At 36.5% G+C, this 25,904-nt stretch overlaps 1 protein-coding gene across 1 annotated transcript in view; it reads left to right on the top strand.

Moving 5' to 3' along the window:
- The window catches only part of COL4A5 (collagen type IV alpha 5 chain), a 227,026-nt gene that overhangs the window by 157,742 nt on the left and 43,380 nt on the right, over positions 1–25,904 (top strand). The window contains exons 31-36 of the mRNA XM_079124399.1: positions 1,014–1,181; positions 2,050–2,139; positions 2,617–2,766; positions 4,432–4,530; positions 6,222–6,311; positions 6,957–7,096. Of these exons, the coding sequence (XP_078980525.1) occupies positions 1,014–1,181; positions 2,050–2,139; positions 2,617–2,766; positions 4,432–4,530; positions 6,222–6,311; positions 6,957–7,096 (737 nt within the window). The remainder of the gene's footprint in view (positions 1–1,013; positions 1,182–2,049; positions 2,140–2,616; positions 2,767–4,431; positions 4,531–6,221; positions 6,312–6,956; positions 7,097–25,904) is intronic.

The raw sequence follows: 25,904 nt of genomic DNA, 5'->3' as shown, positions 1-25,904 counted from the left end.
TTTTATCTTGTTCTTTTATGAAAATAATCATCTATGAATTTCTAATAGTAAATTTAGATTATATTGTTGAAGGGACACTCATGTGATCATTTGGCTTAGTCTCCAGCTTCCAGTCTGTTATAGTATTATCCCCACTTAGCAAATGAGTAACAATATTAAGGAACTCATAAGAAGAACAGCTGATAAGTACTAGAGTGTGAACATGCACAATGTTTTTAATGTAATCCTTTTCCCATAAATATATTGTGTTTTGACCAACTTGTTTCTTGGAATAGTTTAGTCTCACAGAATCTTACTAAGGTTAAGCATTTTTTAAATTTTTTTCTGCAAAATTCTGGTAGGAATACTGAGAAACAAAATTAACATGAACTAACAAGACTGTATTATTAAAACATCTAAAGCAAAGTCAAAATGAAATCAAATGACTCCTTGGAACCAAATTATTAAGTAATAAATTTATGGATGGTAGGGATGTGTACTAATAATTCATAATGTGTTAGAACAGTGCAAATCCAAGTGTGGTCAGTAGACCATTGTCAAATCACAACTATTATCTGTGTACAATGGAATAAGGACAGTCTACAGTGGTATCAGTCTACAATGGGATTAAGAGTAAGCATTTAGAAACTTTTATAGAAATTTAATGTGTAGTCATATTCATTGAGTATAGTAACCAAATATGTAGAATTTTATTTTATGTGTCTTTGATTTTTATTTCATGTTTTAGTAATTTTATTGTATTTTATAAAAATTTTAAATCTATGTTTAAGTAGGAATGAAGAAAATTAGTTTTAACCAGAAGTAATTTGAGAAGCACTGTCTTAGAGAAGTATAATTGAAAATCCTAAAGCTTGATTTTTCAGTCATTTTATGTGGATGATGCTAAAAGTATTTCTAATATACTCTTAGGCTTGTTATACACAAGGTTCTATCACTTGTTTACTAGAAACATAACCAGGTGTGTCTCTTGAAACTGTCTTAATAGTTGGTAATATTGATGTTGTATCCACTAGGTTTGCATGGAATACCAGGAGAGAAGGGAGATCCAGGACCTCCTGGGTTTGATATTCCAGGACCCCCTGGTGAGAGGGGCAGTCCAGGGATCCCTGGAGCACCTGGTCCTGTGGGACCTCCAGGATCACCAGGCCTCCCAGGAAAAGCAGGTGCCTCTGGATTTCCAGGTAATTTGCTTAATTTTTTCTCCGATTTTAGATTGAGGAAATTAATACTAATATGACTGGTAGATTATTCTTATGTGGCACTTTTCTGGATTGACACTATCAAGGAAGAATGCTAAATATCTTTGATTGCAGGAAACTCAGTTTTTTGCATGCACTCTCATAGAGATGAGAGCTTCAATTATGTATTATTGTGTAATAAACAACTCCAAAACTTAATGGTTTAAACCAACCTTTTTATTTTGCTTTAGATTGTGTGTGTCAAAAACTAAGAGGTGTCTTACTGAGTCATTTATCTGTAACCCATATGGCCCCAACTGGAATGGTTGGGGCTGATGATACTTCTCTGATTTTGGATGTACCTTGGCTCACAGGGCATCTCATTATCCATGGTGCCTCTTTGCATGACTTGAGCTCCTTACTCCATAGAATCAGAATAGTTGGTCTCCTTCCATTACATCTAGATTGCAAGAGAAAGAATTTCAGAAGCCACAAGTGAGTGTTTCCAGGACCTCCAGATAGAAACTGCAACATTTCTTTTGATCTATCCTTAGGAGTTATATAGTGCTATTTAGTCAAGGGTAAAACAGACTCAGTCCTTATTCCAGGGGAGAGGATTACCCCAGAATGTATATGCTAGGAAATATGTTTCATTGGGAGGCCATCTTTGGTGATTAGCTGCCACAATGAATGTCTATATTCCTGGGTATTGGCAATAGTGGGAGCTAAGGTTACAATAGGTGAAAAAGGTAAAACTTCACAGTGCTTTCTTTCCAACCTGCAATAGTTTTCCAGTTGACATCTTAAAACTTACTTTTTTATCTTTCCAAAGTCAAAAGAGGCAAAAATTACTTATTGATATTCTTCAAAGGTGCCAAAGGTGAAATGGGTATGATGGGCCCTCCTGGTCCACCAGGACCTTTGGGAATTCCTGGACGAAGTGGTGTTCCTGGTCTTAAAGGTAATATTCAGAGTTTGCTGGCAGATGTGTATAAGAGACAAAATTAAATATTGCTTTATGTTGATACAGAATATTTTTATTTGACTACTTTAAAATGAACAGTGCTTAGTGTATTGTTTCTGTATAACATGGCATTTAAAAAGGTCTTGTTTTAAATTTGATGATATACTTAGTTTAGGTACCATGAAACATGATAAATGCTTAGTTCTAAATATAAGGATTAAATCTTGAGGTTTTTTTTTTTGGGGGGGGGGGGCGCAGTCTATCATTGTCAAATAATTCCAAAAGGAAAGATTGTTATTTGAGTTTAAAACAGCATAAGTGCTCAAGTAATTCATAAACAACAACTTAAGCTGCATAAGTGTTTTGAGTTGCTAGCAGCCAACCCAACTGCTGAACATAAATAACCTGTATATGCATTCATTGTGGATAGATAAATCAAATCTGCTGTGCCTTCTCCACACATGTTGATTTTAGGTGATGACGGCTTACAGGGTCAGCCAGGACTTCCTGGCCCTGCAGGAGAAAAAGGTGGTAAAGGAGAACCTGGCCTTCCAGGCCCACCTGGACCAATGGATCCAAATCTCCTGGGCTCAAAAGGAGAGAAGGGGGAACCTGGATTACCAGGTGAGTGAATGCATGTATTTCTGGATATGTTTTCTGGTATGTCTGAGTTTAATTTGTGGGGAGAGGTGGTGCTGGGGATTAAACCCAGAACCTTGTGCATGCCAAGCATGCACTCTGGCACTGGGTTATACATACCCTCAGCCCCCAAAGTTTAATTTTTAAATAACATGAAAGTAAATTGTAATAGAGAATTCACCAACAAAAGAAACTTAGATGCATCAGATTTTGCTAATGAACATTTATTTTCACTTGGTTTATACTGTTTTACAGATCAACTTTTGTTCAAGTATCTTCTTTTTAGTTTTCCAACCACAAAGACAATTTTAAAGTAGACTTAGCCAGTCACCTTCAAGCCTTACAGAAAGTAGTACAGGATGTAGTAGATAGAAAACGATTCATGCCACACACACTTCAAAAATAGATTTCAGTGTTTAGGAAATTTGCTAGTCCTTTACATTTTTTCCCCCTAGAAACCAGATGGGGATGAATGGCACATTGTTGAACTGTAGTGTTTTGATATCCATATCATATATGGCTTCTAAATACAGTTCACTGTTATTCTACCTTAGCAAAATAAACAAATATTGGATTGTGGATAGCCAAGCTTGGCCCTGGGGGAAGTCACTGAAAGTAGGCCTAGGGAACAACTCTGCTATTATCGTTATTTATTAGAAGCAAATAAGGGGTAAAATATAAAGTAAATTTTTGAAATAAAAAAATATCCTTTTTTTCTTTTAATTGAAGTATAACATTTTCATAGCAAAACTTCACAAAATATAGATGAGCACAAATCAATATATAAAACACAGAAAATAAACAAAAATTTTTAAAGCTCTTACAACACAATCTATATAGAATAGCCTTTCAAATCATATGGAACCTTAAATCTAGTTATGTTTATTTGCAGCTTGTAGTAAATTTATAACTCTTTTCGTATTCCAATCATTAATATTTTCAGTTGTGTATACATGTGACTATGTGTTTACAGAGATGTTATGTTTCCTGTTAAGCAGAATTTGACTGGATTTTTCCTCAGAAAAGAGTTCAAGGTATTGCAGTTTTATGCATAGTCACAAAAGAGGCAGGGCAACCTAATTTTTTATTGTGGCTATCATGAAATGCCTTTCTTGGCTTATTCTCTGCAAGGGTTCTTTTTTCTTTCAACTATGATTTCTGTATAATAGGAGCAGTAAATTGTACTTGCGCTCTACTATGGACTTATTAAAGATAGCCATTGAGGGGCTGGGGTTGTAGCTCAGTGGTAGAGCACTTGCCTAGCATGTATGAGGCACTGGGTTCCATCCTTAGCACCACATAAAAATAAATAATAAATAAAATAAAGGTATTGTGTCCACCTACAACTAAAAAAAATGATTGTCATTGAATTTGAAAGAGTCTAGGGATTATGTGTCCCAGTTTCTCCATTTTACACTGTAGGATGCTGAAACCCAAAGAGACAAGTTACTTTATTGAGATCTCTGAATTTCTTGGTGGTAGATTAATAAAAAGTAGGGTGATTAGTATGAGTCCAGTACTAATGGTACATACCACATTGGTTCCTTTATTTCACTTAGAGTTCAACACCTGGGTAACTTGTTTTGCCAAATTAGTTCATTGGATTAATGATAATTAGCATAACTTCTCTCTTTTACTTCTCCTTGGAAGGTATTCCTGGAATTTCAGGTCCAAAAGGCTACCAGGGATTGCCTGGAGACCCAGGGCAACCTGGACTGAGTGGACAACCTGGACTACCAGGACCACCAGGTAGGTATGATAGACCACTTATAGTATTTGAATGACTTGATGCAGAATCCCAGAAAAGTAATGTGTTTTTCATGTTTGATGATGTTTTGGATCTCATCATGGTAATATGGAGCTCACGTTCAACAAAAGTATTGCCATTTGGCCCAAGTTTCAACAGATATGATTCATAGAATATTTTGTTGTGCTCATTGAGTTTCTTCTTATTTATGGTAGAGGGTATATATAGAATTAAGGTTCAAGTAAGGTTCTGTGTTTTATTATATATGTTGCAAATGACAATTATAAATATTTTTTATATTACCATATATGTGTGTGTGTGTATATATACACATATGTGTAATAAATATTTTATGTATTACCATATGTGTGTGTGTATATACATACATATACACACACACATATATGACAGCTACCAGGTAGGTTACTTTTCCTCTTTGGTTTTATTTTTGCCTTCAGATAAACTTGTCATTACACTATTTAAAACAGATTGCTGCCAATTCTATTTTTAAAAATTTCTGTGGATGAAAATTTCACAACCTCCCTTACAACATTAATAACACTTACAGTAAACAGGTTTTTTTCCTATTCCTCACAAAATTTTTTCTTGGTGTTTCTTTTTTTAAAAATATTTTTTAGTTGTAGATGGACACAATGCCTTTATTTTATTCATTTATTTTTATGTGGTGCTGAGGATGGAACCCAGGACCTCACATGTGCTAGGCAAGCGCTCCACCACTGAGCTACAGCCCCAGTGCTCTTGGTGCTTCTTAAGCCATTTTATTTTAGTTTGGACCCTACAGAAATAAAGAGCAGCTGGTCCCTATCCTTCTAAGAGCCCTGAAAATCCATCAATTTGCTTTAGACTCCTCACCACATTGCCTTGAAGTAGTATGAAAGAGAAATTCTTTCCTTGTCTCTCCCTCACATCTTTTTGCATTCTACTCACCAAGCTAGAAATCATTGTGAAAATTTTAGAAAATGTTTAAGGTAACACTGTGGTCCTTGGAAAACACATAAGTGACATCATGGAGTTGATGCACCTATGCTCTAGGAATAATATACAGAAAAAACAGTATGCCTGTCAGGGATGATTGTCCAGTGCCTCTCCATCAGCCCATCAACTCTTATCACTTTCCAGCCTACTGTACTAGGACTGTATCATGACAGGTTACTCCATTCTCTTCCTGGTCTCATATAATCAGGCTCTACATGGGAAAGCCATGTATGAATCTAGCTTACTATAATTATTAGCACATATTAATTGTACAAATTAATGAATTGTGTCATTGTGAAATTTCCATATGTGTGTGTATGTACACACTGCTTCAATCATCATTATTGATCTCTTAAAAAACATATTATATTGGATTTATCTTTGAAAATAAAATACAATAAGCATAGTTATACACATGTAACAAACAGATTAGAATTGTTTTAGGGGAATAAACAAGGTGTACTGTTTTTTTTTTCTTTTTTCTTATTTTCATTATACTGAGAGACCTCTATTGCCTTAATCATATAGTAATATGTTCCTAAGGAGATTCCTTTACCTTTTTTTGCAGTACTTCTAAGATTGCTTGGTGTTTGATGAGGAGATCTATCTGTGGACCTTAATCATATATTAATGTTTAATGCATCAAATCCCATGCTGGAGCTTATTTATTTTAATGTTACCCATTTCATTATTCTAGGCCCCAAGGGTAACCCTGGTTTCCCTGGCCAACCAGGACTTATAGGACCGCCTGGACTTAAAGGAAACATAGGTGACATGGGGTTTCCAGGTGAGTAAAAACTTCTCATATATTTAGTCCCATTAGGAAGGTGATCGGCTACCTTTTTTATGAGAAAAAGAGTCTAGTGTAAGAGCTTGGGGACGTAGCTCAGTGGTAAGGCACTTGCATAGCCTGCGTGAGGCTCTGGGATTGATCTGAGGCACTGAAAAAGAAAGGAAGGAAAAGAAGGGAATTGGTTAGGGAAGAAGAAGGGAGAAAAGAAAGGACAGGACAGGAACTAGTGTTCATAGAATCAGACTAAGACCATCTCTAAATAATCAATGGATAGAAATCTAGTTATAAATTTTTTTAAGGTACTAGGGATTGAACCCAGGGTCTTGCACATGACAAGAAAGCACTGTACCACTGAGCTATACCCCAGCTCTTATTAAAAAAAATATTTGAAGTGGGGACTTAAGGAATAGAGTTTTACACATTTTAAGAGTTAAAATCCACAAGCATATCTGCTGTCTAATCATGTCCCTTTTATTTAAACTTCCTTTAAAAATAGGCCTTTATATTTTCCTGACTGTGAAGCTCATTATTATAGAACTCAGCATTTACAGAGGTTTTTTTTTTTTATGTTTTGCTTGGTCATATGCATCTTAAATATGCCATGAGTAAAGAATATTTTGTAAAATATATTTTTAATAGGCCCTCAGGGTGTGGAAGGGCCCCCTGGACCTCCTGGAGTTCCTGGAAAACCTGGTTCCCCAGGATTACCTGGACAGAAAGGAGATAAAGGTGATCCTGGTGTTTCAGGCATTGGTCTTCCAGGTCTTCCTGGCCCAAAGGTAATCAATCATATTCTAGTCATGTGCTTAAGCTGTTCTAATTTTTAACACTGTGCTCATTCCTAATTCTTCATTAAGCAATTTACAGAATGGCATGGTAGATACTGGGTAACAGATTTTTTCCTTCTTTCTTCTCTTAGATTGTGAGAAGATAATGTTTTCAGGTTTGCATCAAGCCCAAAAAAAAGGAAAAAATGGAAAAATCTTTCTACATTTTTTTTTCAGTTCCTTAATCTCTAAATACGTTTCAATAAAGGAGAGGCATATTTTGTCCTGGTTTTGGTTCTCCCTTTTTAATGATGGAGTTGTTGATGTTTTTTCTGATATTGTTATTAATTATTTTGAAAAGTTTTAAAAACAAAGTTATTTTAGCAGTTAATGATGATACATAATGGGGGTGGGGAGTAAGAGAAGAATGGAGGAACTTTAGATTATGTAGAGGGAAATGAGAAGGGGAGGGGATGGGGTAGAAATGATGGTGGAATGAGACAGACATCATTACCCTATGTACATGTAAGATTACAGAAATGGTGTGAATCTACATCGTGTACAACCATAGAAACAAAAAGTTTTACCCCATTTGTGTACAATGAATCTAAATGCAGACTTTAAAAATTAAAAAATTAATTAAAAAATACAAATACTAAAAACTGGTTAAAATGAAAAAAATGAAAGTATGGTACTATGCTTAACTGCATTATCTGGGTTAGTTTGTTAATACAGTTTTACATACTTCTCTTCTTGCCTAGTCAGTATGAAAACTTAGGTGGTGTTTCTCAAGTAATCAAATTTCAAACATATTTAGAACCAATAGACTCAGCAAGAATTTACAAACAACTGCTTAGTTCCATGTAAAAATGTAATAACTCCTTTAATCATGCAGTTAGAATACAGACCTAAGGAGAATTAGAAAAGAAATTTATGGTACCTAACTTGCATGGGATTAGTGAAAATTCCTACTGAAATAAAAATTCAGATTTATATTTTAAAGATGATTTCTTTGCAGTACTGAGGATTGAACTCAAGGTCTTGCACATGCTAGGCAAAGCACTCTACCACTAGGCTAAATCCACACACCTTTATATTATTTTTAGACAAGGTCTCACTAAATTGTTCAAGATGGCCTCAAATGTGTGATACTCATGGCTCAGCTTTCTGAGTAACTGGGACTACAGGCATGTGCTACTGTATCTGGCAATAATTTCCTTTTGAATATGTTTCAATAAACCAGAGGCACATCCTACATAATATACAGAAAGACTATAGTTTAGTTGTCCAGTTGATCCACTTACTATAAGAGATAATCAAGAAAGAGGCTGAGATGAGAAGATTACAATTTCAAGGCCAGTCTCTGCAACTTAGACCCTACACAACTTAGTAAGACCCTGTCTCAAAATAAAAAATAAAAAGGGCTGGGGATGTTGCTCAGTGATTAAGCACCCCTGGATTCAATCCCTAGTACCAAAGAAAGAGAGAGAGAGAGAGAGAGAGAGAGAGAGAGAGAGAGAATATCAAGAGAAGTTTCTGCATATTAATTCCACTTTAACAATATAAAGTCTACAGAAGTAAATTTAATTTTTCTGTTATATTTTACCAGTAATACATATACATTTTATTTCAAAATAAAATATAGAAATACAAAAAGTAAAAATAAAAGTGTTAGTCAGGCCCTATCCTCATTTTTCTTATATTTTCCCTATAGAAGCACCTTTTCAACAGTTCATGTAGGAATTTCAGTCCTTTTGTCTACACATATCATATTTGTAGAGTTAGTGTACATACTATGCTTTGCCTTGTTTTATCACTTACATATTTTTTTCTTTTTCGGTATTTCTTAGACAGTTTTCTTTGTCATTGTACATTCTTTCTGCAGAAACGTGTATAATTATTTATGCTGAATAGATTCCTAAAAGTGAAATTGCTGGGTCAAGGATAAATGTATTTCAATTTTTTGTGTTTCTTAAGTTTTTATAGTAAAAGTAACATATGAACTTGACATTCAAATACACTCAATATGGAAATATATAAGATGAGAAGTATTCTTTCTACATGTTCTCAAGCCCCAAATTCCCTTTCTTTTTTTCCCAGGGTAACCACTTTAAGTAGTTTCTCATTTACTCTTCCAGAAGTGTTTTTAATAAATATATGTGCATGCATATAGAATATTTCATCACTTTTAAGATTCCTTTTTTTACATTCAAAAATCTCTGGTTTTAGAGTACGTATTATAAAGGAAAGGATATTTTAATTAAATTTGGAAACATTTTCCTCAATTATTGATGTTAAATGATGCTACATCTTCCACATTGAAATGTCTTCTAATGTTTTATTTGCATATGTAAAACCATGTGATACATCTGCTTACTTCAGTGTCATAGCTTTGTAAATCTTGGCAATCATATATTTATGGGCTGATAAATATGTCATTCTTTTGTAATTATATAGTATATTCTGTGTGGGTTCACAAGAAATAATTTAGCCTATTAGGAATACTGAAGTCATTTCTATTGTTTCATGATTCTAAACATATATGGCACTGAAATTTCTTATCCATACTTTACATATATATCTGAAGAATTTTTGATAAATATCACTGTAGAATAACTTCTGAGCAGAGTTGCTAGAATCCAACACATATTTGCCTTTGTAATATTGATATTTCTGTCATAGTTTTTTGTCAGATATCTCTACTCATTTATATTCTTGTGATTACAGTAAAATATTTTATTTTCTCTTCATTTTACAAATTTTGTGTTATCAATTTTCTAATTTTAAATTGTCTAGTTATACTTTGCCTCATTCTTTTAGATAAAGGTTTAGTTTTAAATATTGAATTAAAGTACATTATAAATAGTGAAACTACATTCACTATAACTAGGGTCACATATTCCACAAATATTTTCTCCCCTTCAATTGTTTGACTCCTAATACCATCCATGATGTATTTCCATATGTAGAAGTTTTAAAATTTTAACATAAGTGAATTTGTATTCATTTATTTTATTCAAAATATATCTACTAAATATGCATAATGTGCCAGGCACTGTGCTAGGTGCTGGAGCTACATCATAAAAGAAACAAATGCAGGGCTGGGGATTCAGCTCAGTGTTAGAGTGCTTGCCTAGCATGCAGGAAACCCTGGGTTCAACTCCCAGCATCACCAAAAACTAAAAATAAAAGATAAGGGAATACATTCACTGCTAACATGGTGCTTATATCTAGTCAAGGAGACATACATTAAACAAAATAAATAAGTCTACAGTATGTTAGAAAGTGATAAATCTCAAGACAAAATATAGAGCAAGTAATGTGGATAGTAATTGCTGGGAATTGTTAAATTTTGAAACAGGTCATTAATGGAAAATCTCTGATAAAAACTGAGCATCGACATCACTGCAGTAAGGGAGTGAGTCATGCAAAGACCCTAAGGTGGGGGCATAGCTGATGTATTTGAGGAATATAAATAAGGCTAGTACAGATCAAGTGGAATGAATACGGTGACACTAAATAGGTTATGGGGTCAGCTTGGTAATGGGGTCAGATTATGTAGGGCCTTATATGTTACAGTTAGGGCTTTTATTCCTGAGTGAAATAAGGAGCAATTAGAAAGAATATGATTGATTGTACATAAATGGACATTAACCATATATATGTATTAATCATATGTATGTGTGTGTGTATATATATATATATATCACAGCTACTGTTTTCAAAACAGATAATAGAGGAACAAGGATAAAAGTAGGTTGACCAGTTATGACACTGTTTAAATAACAGAGGGTAGAGATGTTGATGACTTGGATCATGATGGTTACAGTGGAAGTGTTAGGAAATCATCAGATTCTGAATATATTTTAAAGCTCAAACCAGGAAGATTTGCTTATGAAATGTGAGAAGAAATGGGTGGAGCAAAGATTACTTCAAAGTTTTTATACTGACGACATGGAAGATTTTGGAAGAAACGGTTTAATGAGAAAGATCAGGAACATAGATAGCATTTTGATTATTTATATTTAGTCGCGAAAATAGGAAATATATCAATGGGTTAGTAAGAAGGAGGAAGAGGTAAGGAAGGTTGAAGACATGATTTATAGGGTTTTTAAAATTTTTCTACTTATGAAGATTTCTACAGGCTAAGATTATAAAATCATTTATTTCTTTCAGTATTATAATTGTTTTGTTCTCTATATTTAAATCTTTAATCCATTTGAACATTTTGGTTTCTTGTATGAGGTAAGAGACTTTTTTTCACATAAATACCCAAATAACCTAACCCCATTTGTTAAAAACTCCATTTTCAATTATTAAAAATTTCATTTTTTAAATTATCTAAATTAATGAATGTATAATTTTTGGAATGAGCAAATTTTAACATTTTTTTAAGTTTTTAAATTTTTTTTATTGTAAACAAATGGGATATATGTTGTTTCTCTGTTTGTACATGGTGTAAAGGTATACCATTTGTATAATCATAAATTTTCATAGGGTAATGTTGTTTGATTCATTCTGTTATTTTTTTCACTTCCCCCCACTCCTCCCACCCCTCTTTTCCCTCTATACAGTCCTTCCTTCCTCCATTCTTGCCCCCCTCCCTAACCCTAACTCTTACCCTAACACTAACCCCTCCCTCCCCCCATTATTTATCCTCATCCACTTATTAGCGATGTCATTCGACTTTTGGTTTTTTGAGATTGGTTTATCTCACTTAGCATGATATTTTCCAATTTCATCCATTTGCCTGCAAATGCCATAATTTTATCATTCTTTATGGCTGAGTAATATTCCATTGTATATATATACCACAGTTTCTTTATCCATTCATCAACTGAAGGGCATCTAGGTTGGTTCCACAATCTGGCTATGGTGAATTGAGCAGCTATGAACATTGATGTGGCTGTATCTCTGTAGTATGCTGATTTTAAGTCCTTTGGGTATAGGCCAAGGAGTGAGTGGGATAGCTGGGTCAAATGGTCATTCCATTCCAAGTTTTCTAAGGAATCTCCATACTGCTTTCCAGAGTGGCTGCACTCATTTGCAGCCCCACCAGCAATGTATGAGTGTACCTTTCTCCCCACATCCTCGCCAACACCTGTTGTTTGTATTCTTGATAATTGCCATTCTAATTGGGGTGAGATGGAATCTTAGGGTGGTTTTGATTTGTATTTCTCTTATTACTAGAGATGTTGAACATTTTTCCATATGTTTGTTGATTGCTTGTACATCTTCTTCTGTGAAGTGTCTATTCATTTCCTTAGCCCATTTGTCGACTGGATTATTTGCATTCTTGGTGTAGAGTTTTTTGAGTTCTTTATAGATTCTGGAGATTAGTGCTCTATCTGAAGTATGATTGCCAAAGATTTTCTCGCACTCTGTAGGCTCTTTCTACACATTGCTGATAGTTTCCTTTGCTGAGAGAAAGCTTTTTAGATTGAATCTATCCCAGTTATTGATTCTTGCTTTTATATCTTGTGCTATAGGAGTCCTGTTGAGGAAGTCTGTTCCTAAGCCAACATGTTGAAGATCTGGACCTACTTTTTCTTCTATAATTTGCAGGGTCTCTGGTCTGATTCCAAGGTCATTAATCCATTTTGAGTTTAGTTTCGTGCATGGTGAGAGATATGGGTTTAGTTTCATTCTGTTGCATATGGATTTCCAATTCTCCCAGCACCATTTGTTGAAGAGGCTATCTTTTCTCCATTGCATATTTTTGGCACCTTTGTCTAGTATCAGAAAATTGTATTTATTTGGGTTTGTGTCCATGTCCTCTATTCTGTACCATTGATCTACCTTTCTATTTTGGTACCAATACCATGCCATTTTTGTTACTATTGCTTTGTAGTAGAGTTGAAGATCTGGTATTGCAATACCCCCTGTTTCACTCTTCCTGCTAAGGATTGCTTTAGCTATTCTGGATTTCTTATTCTTCCAGATGAATTTCATGATTGCTTGCTCTATTTCTGTAAGGTACATCATTGGGATTTTAATTGGAATTGCATTGAATCTGTAAAGCACTTTTGGCAGTATGGTCATTTTGACAATATTAATTCTTCCTATCCAGGAACATGGGAGATCTTTCCATCTTCTAAGGTTTTCTTTAATTTCTTTCTTTAGTGTTCTGTAGTTCTCATTGTAGAGGTCTTTCACCTCTTTTGTGAGATTGATTCCCAAGTATTTTATTTTTTTCGATGCTATTGTGAATAGGGTAGTTTTCCTGATTATTCTTTCCAAAGATTCATCACTTATGTATAAAAATGCATTAGATTTATGTGCATTGATCTTGTAACCTGCTACTTTACTGAATTCACTTATGAGTTCTAAGAGTTTTCTGGTGGAATGTCCAGGTTCCTCTAAATATATAATCATGTCATCAGTGAACAGGGATAGTTTGAGTTCTTCTTTTCCAATTCGTATCCCTTTAATTTCTTTGGTTTGTCTAATAGCTCTGGCCAGAGTCTCAAGAACGATGTTGAATAGAAGTGGTGAAAGAGGGCATCCCTGCCTTGTTCCAGTTTTTAGGGGGAATGCTTTCAGTTTTTCACCATTTAGAATGATATTAGCCATGGGCTTAGCATAAATGGCCTTTACAATGTTAAGGAATGTTCCCACTATCCCTATTTTTTTCTAGTGTTTTGAGCATGAAGGGGTGCTGTATTTTATCAAATGCTTTTTCTGCATCTATTGAAATAATCATGTGGTTCTTGACTTTAAGTCTATTGATATGGTGAATTACATTTATTGATTTCCGGATGTTGAACCAACCATGCATCCCTGGGATGAAACCCACTTGATCATGGTGCACTATCTTTTTAATATGTTTTTGTATGCGATTTGCTAAAATTTTGTTGAGAATTTTTGCGTTGATGTTCATTAAGGATATTGGTCTGAAATTTTCTTTCCTTGATGAGTCTCTGTCTGGCTTAGGTATCAGTGTGATATTGGCTTCATAGAATGAGTTTGGGAGGGTTCCCTCCTCTTCTATTTTATGGAATACTTTGAGAAGTATTGGAATGAGCTCTTCTTTAAAGGTTTTGTAGAACTCGGCTGAGAACCCATCTGGTCCCGGACTTTTCTTTGTTGGTAGGCTTTTGATGACCTCTTCTATTTCATTACTTGAAATTGGTCTATTTAAATTCTGTATGTCCTCCTCGTTCAGTTTAGGCAGTTCATATGTCTCTAGAAATCTGTTGATGTCTTCAAAATTTTCTATTTTGTTGGAGTATAGATTTTTATAATAGCTTCTAATTATGTTTTGTATTTCACTCATGTCTGTTGTGATATTTCCTTGTTCATTCCAAATTTTAGTGATTTGGGTTTTCTCTCATCTTCTCTTTTTTAGTGTGGCTAAAGGTTTATCAATTTTGTTTATTTTTTCAAAGAACCAACTATTTATTTTGTCAATTTTTTGTATTGTTTCTTTTGTTTCAATTTCATTGATTTCAGCTCTGAGTTTAACTATTTCCTGTCTTCTACTACTTTTGGTGCTGTTCTGTTCTTCTTTTTCTAGGGCTTTGAGCTGTAGTGTTAGGTCGTTTATTTGTTGAGTTTTACTTCTTTTATTAAATGCGCTCCATGAAATTAATTCCCCTCTAAGTACTGCTTTCATAGTGTCCCAGAGATTTTGATATGATGTTTCTTTGTTTCATTTACCTCTAAGAATTTTTTAATTTCCTTCCTAATATCTTCTGTTATCCATTCATCATATAATAGCATATTGTTTAATCTCCACGTGTTGGAATAGTTTCTGTTTTTTACTCTTTCATTTATTTCTAACTTCAATCCATTATGATCTGATAGAATACAAGGTAGTGTCTCTATCTTCTTGTATTTGCTAACATTAGCTTTGTGGCATAATATATGGTCTATTTTAGAGAAGGATCCATGTGCTGCTGAGAAGAAAGTTTATTCGCTCTTGGTTGGATGGTATATTCTATAAATGTCCATTAAGTCTAAATTATTGATTGTGTTATTGAGATCTACGGTTTCTTTGTTCAATTTTTGTTTGGAAGATCTGTCCAGTGGTGAGAGAGGTGTGTTAAAATCACCTAGTATTATTGTGTTATGATCTATTTGGTTTCTGAAATTGAGAAGGATTTGTTTGACATACATGGATGAGCCACTGTTTGGGGCATAGATGTTTATGATTGTTATATCTTGCTGATTTATGCTTCCCTTAAGCAGTATGAAATGTCCTTCTTTATCCCTTCTGACTAACTTTGGCTTGAAGTCCACATTATCTGAAATGAGGATGGATACTCCAGCTTTTTTGCTGAGTCTATGTGCATGGTATGTTTTTCCCCATCCTTTCACCTTTAGTCTATGAGTATCTCTTTCTATGAGGTGAGTCTCTTGCAGGCAACATATTGTTGGATCTTTCTTTTTTATCCAGTCTGCCATTCTGTGTCTTTTGATTGATGAGTTCAGGCCATTAACATTCAGGGTTATTGTTGAGATATGATTTGTATTCCCAGTCATTTTACTCATTTTTGTTTTTTGACATGATTTGGTTCCTCCTTTATTTGACAATTCCTTTAGGATAATTCCTCCTGTTGCTGATTTGCATCGTTGTTTTTCATCTCTTCCTCATGGAATATTTTGCTGAGAATGTTCTGTAATGCCGGCTTTCTTTTTGTAAATTCCTTTAGCTTTTGTTTATCATGGAAGGATCTTATCTCATCGTCAAATCTGAAAGTAAGTTTTGCTGGGTATAAGATTCTTGGTTGGCATCCGTTTTCTTTCAGGGCTTGGTAAATGTTGTTCCAGGCCCTTCTAGCTTTTATGGTCTGGATTGAAAATTCTGCTGATATTCGTATTGGTTTCCCCCTGAATGTAATCTGATTCTTTTCTCTTGCGGCCTTTAAAATTCTGTCTTTATTTTGTATGTTAGGTATTTTCATAATAATGTGCCTTGGTGTGGGTCTGTTGTAATTTTGTATATTTGGAGTCCTATAAGCCTCTTTTACTTGGTTTTCCATTTCATTCTTCAGATTTGGGAAATTTTCTGATATTATTTCATTGAATAGATTGTTCATTCCTTTGGTTTGTTTCTCTAAGCCTTCCTCAATCCCAATAATTCTTAAATTTGGCCTCTTCATGATATCCCATAATTCTTGTAGATTCTGTTCATGATTTCTTACCATCTTTTCTGTTTGGTCAATGTTGTTTTCAAGATTAAATATTTTGTCTTCAATATCTGAGGTTCTGTCTTCCAGGTGTTCTATCCTATTGGTTTTGCTTTCTATGGAGTTTTTAACTTGGTTTATTGTTTCCTTCATTTCAAGGATTTCTGTTTTTTTTTTTTTTTCAATATCTCTAACTCTTTATTGAAATGACCTTTTGCTTCCTGTATTTGCTCTTTTAACTGTCTATTGGTGCGATCATTCAATGCTTGCATTTGCTCTTTCATCTCATCATTCAGTGCCTGCCTTTGCTCTTTTATCTCATCGTTTGCTTCCCTGATCATTTTAATTATGTACGTTCTGAACTCCTTTTCTGTCATTTCTTCTTCCATGCTGTCATTGGATTTTATTGATGTAACATCTAGATTTGTTTGGGGCATTTTCTTCCCTTTTCTCATTGTTTAGGTATCAGTGGACTGCTGAGATATTGCAGATTTCCTCTATTGACTTATAATGTCCCTGAAGATTTCTAGTATATCCCCTCTTAGCCTTCAGTAGGCTGAAGTCTTGGAGGAAGTTGATAGTGTGGTGCTCCACAAGGAAGCTGCCTCTCTAGGGGTGGTGGCCTTCAGGTGGGGTATATTCCCTGCTAGTGGGCAAAGGTACCTCCACTTGTTGACCAATGGTCATCCAAAGGGGAACTAGTCTACGGGCTGAGGCAAGACCTGTTTGGGCCTGTGTCTCTGATTTTACCATCCTTGTGGGATAACCTCACCCGGCAGGGAAGACTCACCCGGTGGGGAGGTCTCGCTGGTCAGTTCCCCTCCTAGAGTTTCCCCTCAATATACAGCTACCGCCTGGGCTGGGCTGCCTTCCTCTGCCACATTCCCAGGGGCCTGGACCTACCTCCTGGGCCTAGGAGCCTCACCCTTTGCAGACGAGTCTCCTTAGGCTGCCTCCCCTCAGAGAATCTGCCCTCATCCTGGAACCTTCACTCAGCCCCTAAGCATGTCTCTGTGCGGCTCTTCCACCAAGGAGTGTCCTAGGTCCCGGGACCCCGCTCTGCACATAATCGCCTGGCTATGCGGCCCCTCTTCTGAGCAGCCACCTGGAGCCCCGTACAATCGTTCTGAGTCCCAGCGACCCGCCACACGCCTCTTCCTCCAGACAGCCGCCAGGTGTTCTGGTGCGGTCACTAGGAGTCCAAGCAACTCACTGTCTGCCTCCTCCTCCCGCCAAACGCCCGTAGTCCTGGGCAGTCACTCCAAGTCCAAGTGACCCGCCCCGTTTTCCTCCTCCTCCTCCAGGTAGCCCCCCGGGTGTTCAGGAGCGGTTGCTCTGAGTCGCTGTGAGTCCACATGACCCACTGCACACCTCCTCCGGGCAGCCGCCAGGAGCTCTGGTGCAGCCACTTGAGACCAAGTGACCCACCGTGCTCCTCCTCCAGGCAGCCCCCCGGTGTTCAGGAGCGGTCGCTTTGAGTCCAAACAACTCACCACTCACCTCCTCCTCTGAGCAGCCGCCTGGAGCTCCAGCGCAGTCACTGCGAGTCCAAGCGACCCGCTGCGCTCCTTCTCCTCCACCTCCGGGCAGGCCCCCCCGTGTTCAGGAACGGTTGCTTTGAGTCCAAACAGCTCGCCACGCAGCTCCTCCTCCGGCAACCAGCTCTGGTATAGTCACTCGAATCCAAGTGGCCACGCTCCTCCTCCTCCTCCTCCTCAGGGCAGGCTCTGGTGTTCAGGAGTGGTTGCTCTGAGTCCAAATAGCTCTCCTCGCAGCCCATCCTCTGGGCCGCTGCCCAGAGCCACAGTGGTTGCTCCGAGTCCCAGCACTGTGCTGAGCGACCTCCTCTACGATCCTCCCAGTTGTCCGAGTTCACTGTTCCAGGGAGGGGAGGGGTGTCTCGTTGGGCAGCTCTACTTCACAAAGTTCCCTGCATTCTGGGACTATCACCCCATCCGGGACGCCTCCCCAACGGGAGAGACTCACCCGGCTGCTTTGAGTGGGTCCCAAGTCTCTCAATATCTTCTCTTTTGAATCCTGAGTCCTGGAGCAACATGAAATGCAGCCACCCTCTAGTCCACCATCTTGAAACCTCAAATTTTAACATTTTTATGGTAGAGTGAAAATTACCATACCAAATCATCTCTGAATTTATAATGGATGATAGCAGAAAAAATGTATTTCTGTTGCCAAATATTCAAGGCTTATTCAACTCAACAAAGAGACTGAGATACTGCAGATTACCTCTATTGGCTTATAGTGTCCCTGTAGATTTCCAGTGTATCACCTCCCAGCCTTCAGTAGCCTGAAGTCTTGGAGTAACTTGATAATGCAGTGCTTCCAAAGAAAGCTGCCCCTAGCCCGCTACTGGTTCCAGGGAGAGAGACCTGGAGAGGTCTCTGGCTGCCCTACCCTGGTCCCAGAGGCTGCTCGTGGGTCGGAGGTCTCCACTGGCTTGGGGACTTGTGGCTGGCTCTGTGTAGAAAGGCTCTCACTGGGCGGTCTGCTCCGAGAAGCTAGCCTAGAAAGCGCTTCCTGCCAGAGGGAACTGGGCTGCTTGGGGAAGTCCCTGGCTGCCCTGTGGTGGTCTCTGAAGCAACCTGTGGGTGGGCCAGAGCTGGCTGCGTGCTGCTTCTGTGCAGAAAGGCTCTCACTGGGGGGCCTGCCCCGCAAAGCTGGAGAATCTGGCCCTGTGGGAGGAGCCCACCACCAGAGTGTTCAGGGCTGCCTGGGGGAGACTCTATCTGCCCTGTCCTACTCTAATAAGCCACCCGAATCCAGGCCTGCCGCCCGGGCAGCACTTCACCAGGTGGGGGAGACTCACCCCATGGCTCTATTTTAGTCCGAGTCTCTCAATTTCTCCCCTTCTTGAATCCTGAGTTCTGGAGGGACTGGAGATGCAGTCACCCTCTAGTCCACCATCTTGGATTGCCCCGTGGAAAAAGCCTGCAGCTGGAGGGGGGCAAGGCCGCCTGGAGAGGTCTCTGGCTGCCCAACCCTGGTCCCAGAAGCTGCTTGTAGGTCGGAGGTCTCCGCTGGCTTGGGGACTTGTGGCTGGCTCTGTGTAGAAAGGCTCTCACTGGGCAGTCTGCTCTGAGAAGCTAGCCTAGAAAGGCACTTCCCGCCAGAGGGAGCCAGGCTGCTTGGGGAAGTCCCTGGCTGCCCCGTGCTGGTCTCTGAAGCAACCTGTGGGCGGGCCAGAGCTGGCTGCGGGGCAGGCCGGAGCCGGCAGTGCACTGGTTCTGTGCAGAAAGGCTCTCACTGGGGGGCCTGCTCCGCAAAGCTGGAGAATCTGGCCCTGTGGGAGGAGCCCACTGCCAGAGTGCTCAGGGCTGCCTGGGGAAAACTCTAGCTGCCCTGCCCTACTCTAATAAGCCATCTGAATCTGGGCCTGCTGCCCAGCTGAGCTTCACTGGGTCGGGGAGACTCACCCCGTGGCTCTATTTTAGTCCAAGTCTCTCAATGCCTCCCCTTATTGAATCCTGGGTTCTGGGGCGACTGGAGATACAGTCACCCTCTAGTCTGCCATCTTGGATCGCCTGCTTTCTGTCTTTACTGAAAACAAGTCTATATTTCTGAGTTGGTGCTAGGTTTTAGAATTAAATAAAAAAAACTTTAATTCTCAATGTTCCTAACATTTTAAAGTAGAGTAAATAAATATAACTTTTACTATCTTTTTTCATTTCCCTATACATGTATAACTGACATTAAGAGAAATTTTAATGTTTCAATGTTTTAAACTTTTTTTAAATTTTGGTACTAGAGATTCAACCCAGGGGCACTTAACCATTGATCCACATCCTCAGCCCTTTTTATGTTTTGTTTTAGGACAGGATCTCATTAAGTTGATAGAGCCTTGTTTAGTTGCTGAAGCAGGTTTTGAACTCCAATCCTCCTGACTCAGCCTTCTGAACTGCTGGGATTACATGTGTGTGCCAGTGTGCCTGGCTGTAACCTTCCTTTTAATATGGCAAAATGATTCTTAACCTCCATTACTCATTCCATCTTAAAATTTAGCCATACTATGGATTCAATGCAATTCCCATTATAAATCTGGATTTTGTTGTTGAAATTGATAAGCACATCCTAAAATTCACATGGAAATGCAGGGGACCCAGAATAATCAAAAAGTCATGAAAAGAACACATTAGAAGGGCTCATGCTTTGGGATTCCCAAACTTACTACTAATTTCTAATAATCATGAAGGTGATACTGGCATAGAAGAGACATAGACACCTGATCTTCCTCAAAAGGCCAAGGACTGTCATAGGATAGGTATGAGTTTAATGAGATAGAGTAGAGCTCAGAAATAAATCCAGACATTTTTGGTCAACTGCTTTTCAATAAAGGTGCCAGGACAATTAAAAAGAGAAAAGAGCCTTTTCAACAAATGATGCTGGCACAAGAGTATATCTATAAACTAATGGATGAATTTAGACCCTCTACCTCATGTCATATACAAAGATTAAATCACAATGGATCATAAACTTAAATATAAGTGCTAAATACGATGATTTTAGAAAAAAAGAACACTAAATTCCCATGATATTAGGCTAGGTAATGGTTTCTTAGATATGATACCAATAGCACAAATAACCAAAGAAAAAAATAAATTAGACTATATTAAAATTTAAGGTTTTTTTAACTTGTAGTCAGACTCTAAAGAAAGGAAAAAGATGAGCCACAGGATAGGAGAAAATATTTGCATACAACAGGTAAAAAAATTGTATCTAGAATACATAAACAGCTCTTCCAAGTCAATAGGAAAATAAATGACTAATTTTTAATAATGTGAATTGAACTTAGCAGAGATGTAGAGAGCATTCTATTCAATAATAGCAAAATATGCATTTTTGTAAGTTCATAAAATAGATCATGTTAGCTCACAAATCTTAATAAATATAAGAAGATTAAAATTGCAGAGTTTGTCTTTTCTAATCACAGTGAAGTAAAACTAGAAATTAATATAGAACAACTGGAAAATCTACAAATATGTGTAGATTAAATAACATACTATTAAATAACCAATGGCAAAAAGAAGAAATCACAAGGGAAATTAGAAAATATCTTGAGACAAATGAAGATGAAACCACGACATTCCTAAATTTACAGGATGCAGTGAAAGCAATGCTAATGGGGACAGTGATAGCTGTAAATGCTTATGTTAGAGAAGAAATACCTCAAATCAAAAACCTACCTTTGAAGCTTAAAGCTTTACAAAAAGAACAAACTAAACTCAGAGTTCCTAGAAGAAAGAAAAGAAAAATTAGAGAACAGGTAAAAAAATAACAATGTAGAAAATCAACAAAATCAAATATTGGTTCTTCAAAAATATCAACAGAATTTAAAAGCCATTAGCTAGATTGACTAAGAAAAAAAGAGAAGACTCAAATAGCCAAAATCACAAACAAAGCAGGGGATATTACTACTGATTCTACAAATTTTTTTTTAAATTAGGAGAGTACTAAGAACCAATGATTGTGCCAAAAATTGTATAACCTAGATGGAATGGACAAATTCCTAGAAATGCACAGCCTACTAAGACTGAATCATAAAAACAGATTATCTAAATGGACCTGTAACTATTAAGGAGATGGACTCAGTAACCAAAAACCTCCCAACAAAGAAAATCCCAGGATGAAATGGCTGTGCTGCTGAATTATACCAAACATTTAAAAGAGGAATTAACACCATTCCTTTTTAGTTTCTTCCACAAAATTTAAGAGGTGGGAAAAATTACAAATTTTTTGTGTGATGCCAAGATTACCCCAATACCAAAGGCAGACAAAGACACTAGAAGAAAATGACAGACCATATCCCTTCCAAATGCTGACACAAAAATTCCTTAATAAAATTCTAGCATAACAAATTCAAAAGCGTATCAAAGGGATTGTAGAGCACGATAAAGGAGGATATATATCCCTGGGATGCAAGGGTATTTCAGCATACAAAATCATCAATGTAATACATCACAGAATGAAAAGAAAAAGACACACAGTAATCTCAAAGCATTATAAGCATTTGACAAGGGCTGTGGTTGTGGCCCAGTGGTCAAGCACTTGCCTCGCATGTATAAGGCCCTGGGTTCGATCCTCAACACCACAGAAAAAAGATAAAAAATAAAATAAAGGTATTGTGCTCATCTACAACTAAAAAAGGTTTTAAAACAGTATTTGACAAAATTGGATTCCCTTTCATGATAAAATACATAAAATACACCCAACAAACTAGGAATAGCAGGAAAGTACATCATAATATACACTGTATGTGAAAAACTCACAGTTTCACCACTTCTTCTCAGCACATTACTGGAAATCCTAGCCAGAGCAATTGACAAGAAAAAGAAATAAAAGACACAAATTAGTAATTATCTTTATTCACAGATGATTCACATGATCTTTTTTTTCCCAGTACTAGAATTGAACTGCAGGGCCTTGCTAATGCTAGGCAACCAGACATAATTCTATATGTAAAAAATATCTATAGTAAGTTCCCACATGCAAAAAACTGTTAGAACTAGTAAATGTGTTTAGCCTTGTTGCAGAACACAAAATCAACACACAAGAAACTATTGTATTTCTGTACACTAACAACCAACAGCCAGGGAAAGGTATTAAGAACACAATTACATTTGCAATAGCATCAACAATAAAAAGTAATATTTAGAAATGAGTCTAAACTAGAGGTAAAAACGTATACACATAAAACTAGGAAATACTGCTAAAAGAAACTAAAACACAAATAAACAGGAAGGCATCCCCTGTTCAGGAGTTGGAAGATTTGATATTATTAAGATGCTCCTACTACCCAAATCTACAGATTCAAAAAATCCCTGTCAAAGTCTCATTTGCATATTTTGCAGAAATAGAAAATTCATCCTAAAATTTATGTGTACTTTCAAGTGACCCTTAAGTTTTCAAATCAATTTTGAAAAAAAAGAGTTGGAGGATTCATACTCATTGATTTCAAAACTTATTACAAATATACAGTAATCAAGTTAGGGTGGTACTAACATAAAAACAGATAAATAGACCAATAGAGAGTGAATCCTACTATCATGTATATCCACAAGAATGGGATCCTAATTAGAAAAATATATATTCCATGCTTGTATAATTATATCAAAATTGATTCTACTGTCATGTATAAACAAAAAGAACCAATAAAAAATAAAAAAGGTCAGAGAATAAACCCTCTTGTATGTGATCAAATGATCTTTGACAAGGGCACACAATCAAAAAAGGACAGTCTCTTTAACAAATGGTGCTGGGAAATCTAGATGTCCACATGCAAAATAGTGGAGTTGCACCTGTTCCTTGCACCATATGAAAAACCTAAAATTGATCAAAGACATAAGACTTAAACCTATAAAACCCCTTAAAGAAAATGTGGAACAAAAGCTTCATGACATTGTATTTGGCAATGATTTCTTGTTTATGACACCAAAAGCTTAGACAATGAAATAAAAAATAGATAAAAATGGACTACACCCAAGTTATACTCTTCTGTGCATCCAAGCACAGTACCAACAAAGGGAAAAGGCAACTCACAGAAAGAGAAAGTAATTTACAAATGATATATCTGATAAGGGACTAGTTTCAAGATTACATAAATAATTCCTACAAAACAACAATAAAATTACCCAGACAACCCAATTCAAAAATGGACAAAGGATTTGAATAGACCTTCCTCCAAAAAAAAAAGATGGTCATTATCACTAATGAGTAGGGAAATGCAAATCAATACCACAGTGAGATAATACTTCATTCCTATTAAGAAGATTGTTATAAAAATAGTAAATAAAAGATACTGGTAACTGTGTGGAGCAAGTGGTTTGTGCATGGCTAATGGGAATGTAAAATGGTGCAGCCACTGTGGAAAACAGCATGGGAGTTTCTCAAAAAGTTAAACATAAATTTTCCATATGTTTCAGCAATTTCACTTCTATATATATATATATACCCCCAAAAAATAGAAAGCAGAGATTCAGATATTTTTATAGCCATGTTTATACCAGCAAGCCAAAAGGTGAAAGTAATCCAAATATCCATTATTGGAGGAATGGATACACAAAATGTCATGTGCTTGCACAATGGAATATTATTCGATATTAACATGGAATGATATTTTGATACATATTACAATATGGATGAACTTTGAAGACATTAAGCTAAGAGGAATAAGCCGGTCACAAAAAGATAAGTATTGGGGCTGGGGATGTAGCTCAGTGATAGAGTACTTACATAGCATGCACAAGGCCCTGGGTTAAATCACCAGTACCTCCTTAAAAGAAAAGACAAATATTGTATGATTCCACTTGTATGAGGTAACTAGAGTAGTCAAATTTATAGAAATAGAAAGTAGCATGGTGGTTTCCAGCACTTTGGAAATATTGGTCAAAGGGTAAAAACCTTCAATTATGAGATGAGTAAGGTCAATGTATATGTGTAGTATATCATCACCTTGTATATCATAAATATATACATTTGTTATTTGTTTTGAAAACAAAGGATTTTTAAAAGTGAAAAAATGGACAAATGATTTAAACATTAAACAAGATGTACAAATTGCTAATAATTACACGAAAAGGTGTTCATCTTCAGTGGTCTTTATGTAAATGTACATTGAAATCACAATGAGAATCCACTTCATACTCAATAGAATAGCCATGATCAAAACAGAAAATAATAAGTGTTGACAAGGATCTGATGAAATCAGAATCCTTTCATTGCTGATGGGAATGTAAGTGATGCAACTTCTATGTAAAAATATTTGGTAATGTCTCGAAAAAATATAGAGAGAGTTATTGTATGACCTACCAATTTCACTCCAAGGTATATACCCAAGAGAAATGAAATTGTGTCTCCACTCCACATAGAAACTTGTAAGTGTTCAAAGCAATGTTATTCATAATAGAAAGCAGAACAAATTAAAATATTCATCAAGGAATGAATGGCTAAATAAATTACACTATTTCCATACAATGGAATATTATTTGACAATTTAAAATACTGATGTAGTGATATGTGCTATAACATGGATGAACCTCAAATACTATGCAAATTGAATGAAACCAGACACAAGAGACCACATATTATAAGATTTCATGGACATAAAAAGATCTAGACTAGGCAAATCTGTATAAACAATAGATTAGGTGTTGCCAGGGCCTGGAAAGAGGGTAATGGAAAATGACTGCTAATGACTACAGGAAATCTTTTAGGGTAGAGTGAAATTTTTTAAATTTGATTGTGATGATGATTGTACAACACTGTTAATATACTAAAAGCATTGAATTCTATAATTTATCTGGATAAATTGTGTTGAATGTTTATCATATCTCAATAAAGCTATTTCAATTCTTCATGCACATTACTGGGAAAATCCACAAGGTTTCTACTTATAAAAATAATATTTTATTTGTCTTAAAATTACTGTCTTTTAAGGATATTTTAAGTTCTAGAATCTTGAGCTTGATGAACAGATGAGTGTTTTCCTTTACACTTAATTTCCAATACATTTTAAATAAGTTTATGTGCTGTGGTTACTAGAACTGCACAAACTGTGCTAATATTGAATAACCTGATTTTATGAGTCACATTTTTCTCTAATGTTTCTTTAGCATTTTGAGCTACTTTTGGCTCCACTGAGTTGATGTTTGTAAAAATTTGCTATTACTCTTTCCTTG

Source organism: Sciurus vulgaris (assembly GCF_902686455.1).
Source record: "Sciurus vulgaris genome assembly, chromosome: X".
Lineage (NCBI taxonomy): Eukaryota > Metazoa > Chordata > Mammalia > Rodentia > Sciuridae > Sciurus > Sciurus vulgaris.
The sequence above is the reverse complement of the archived record's forward strand: the minus strand, read 5'-3'. Positions and strand labels throughout refer to the sequence as shown.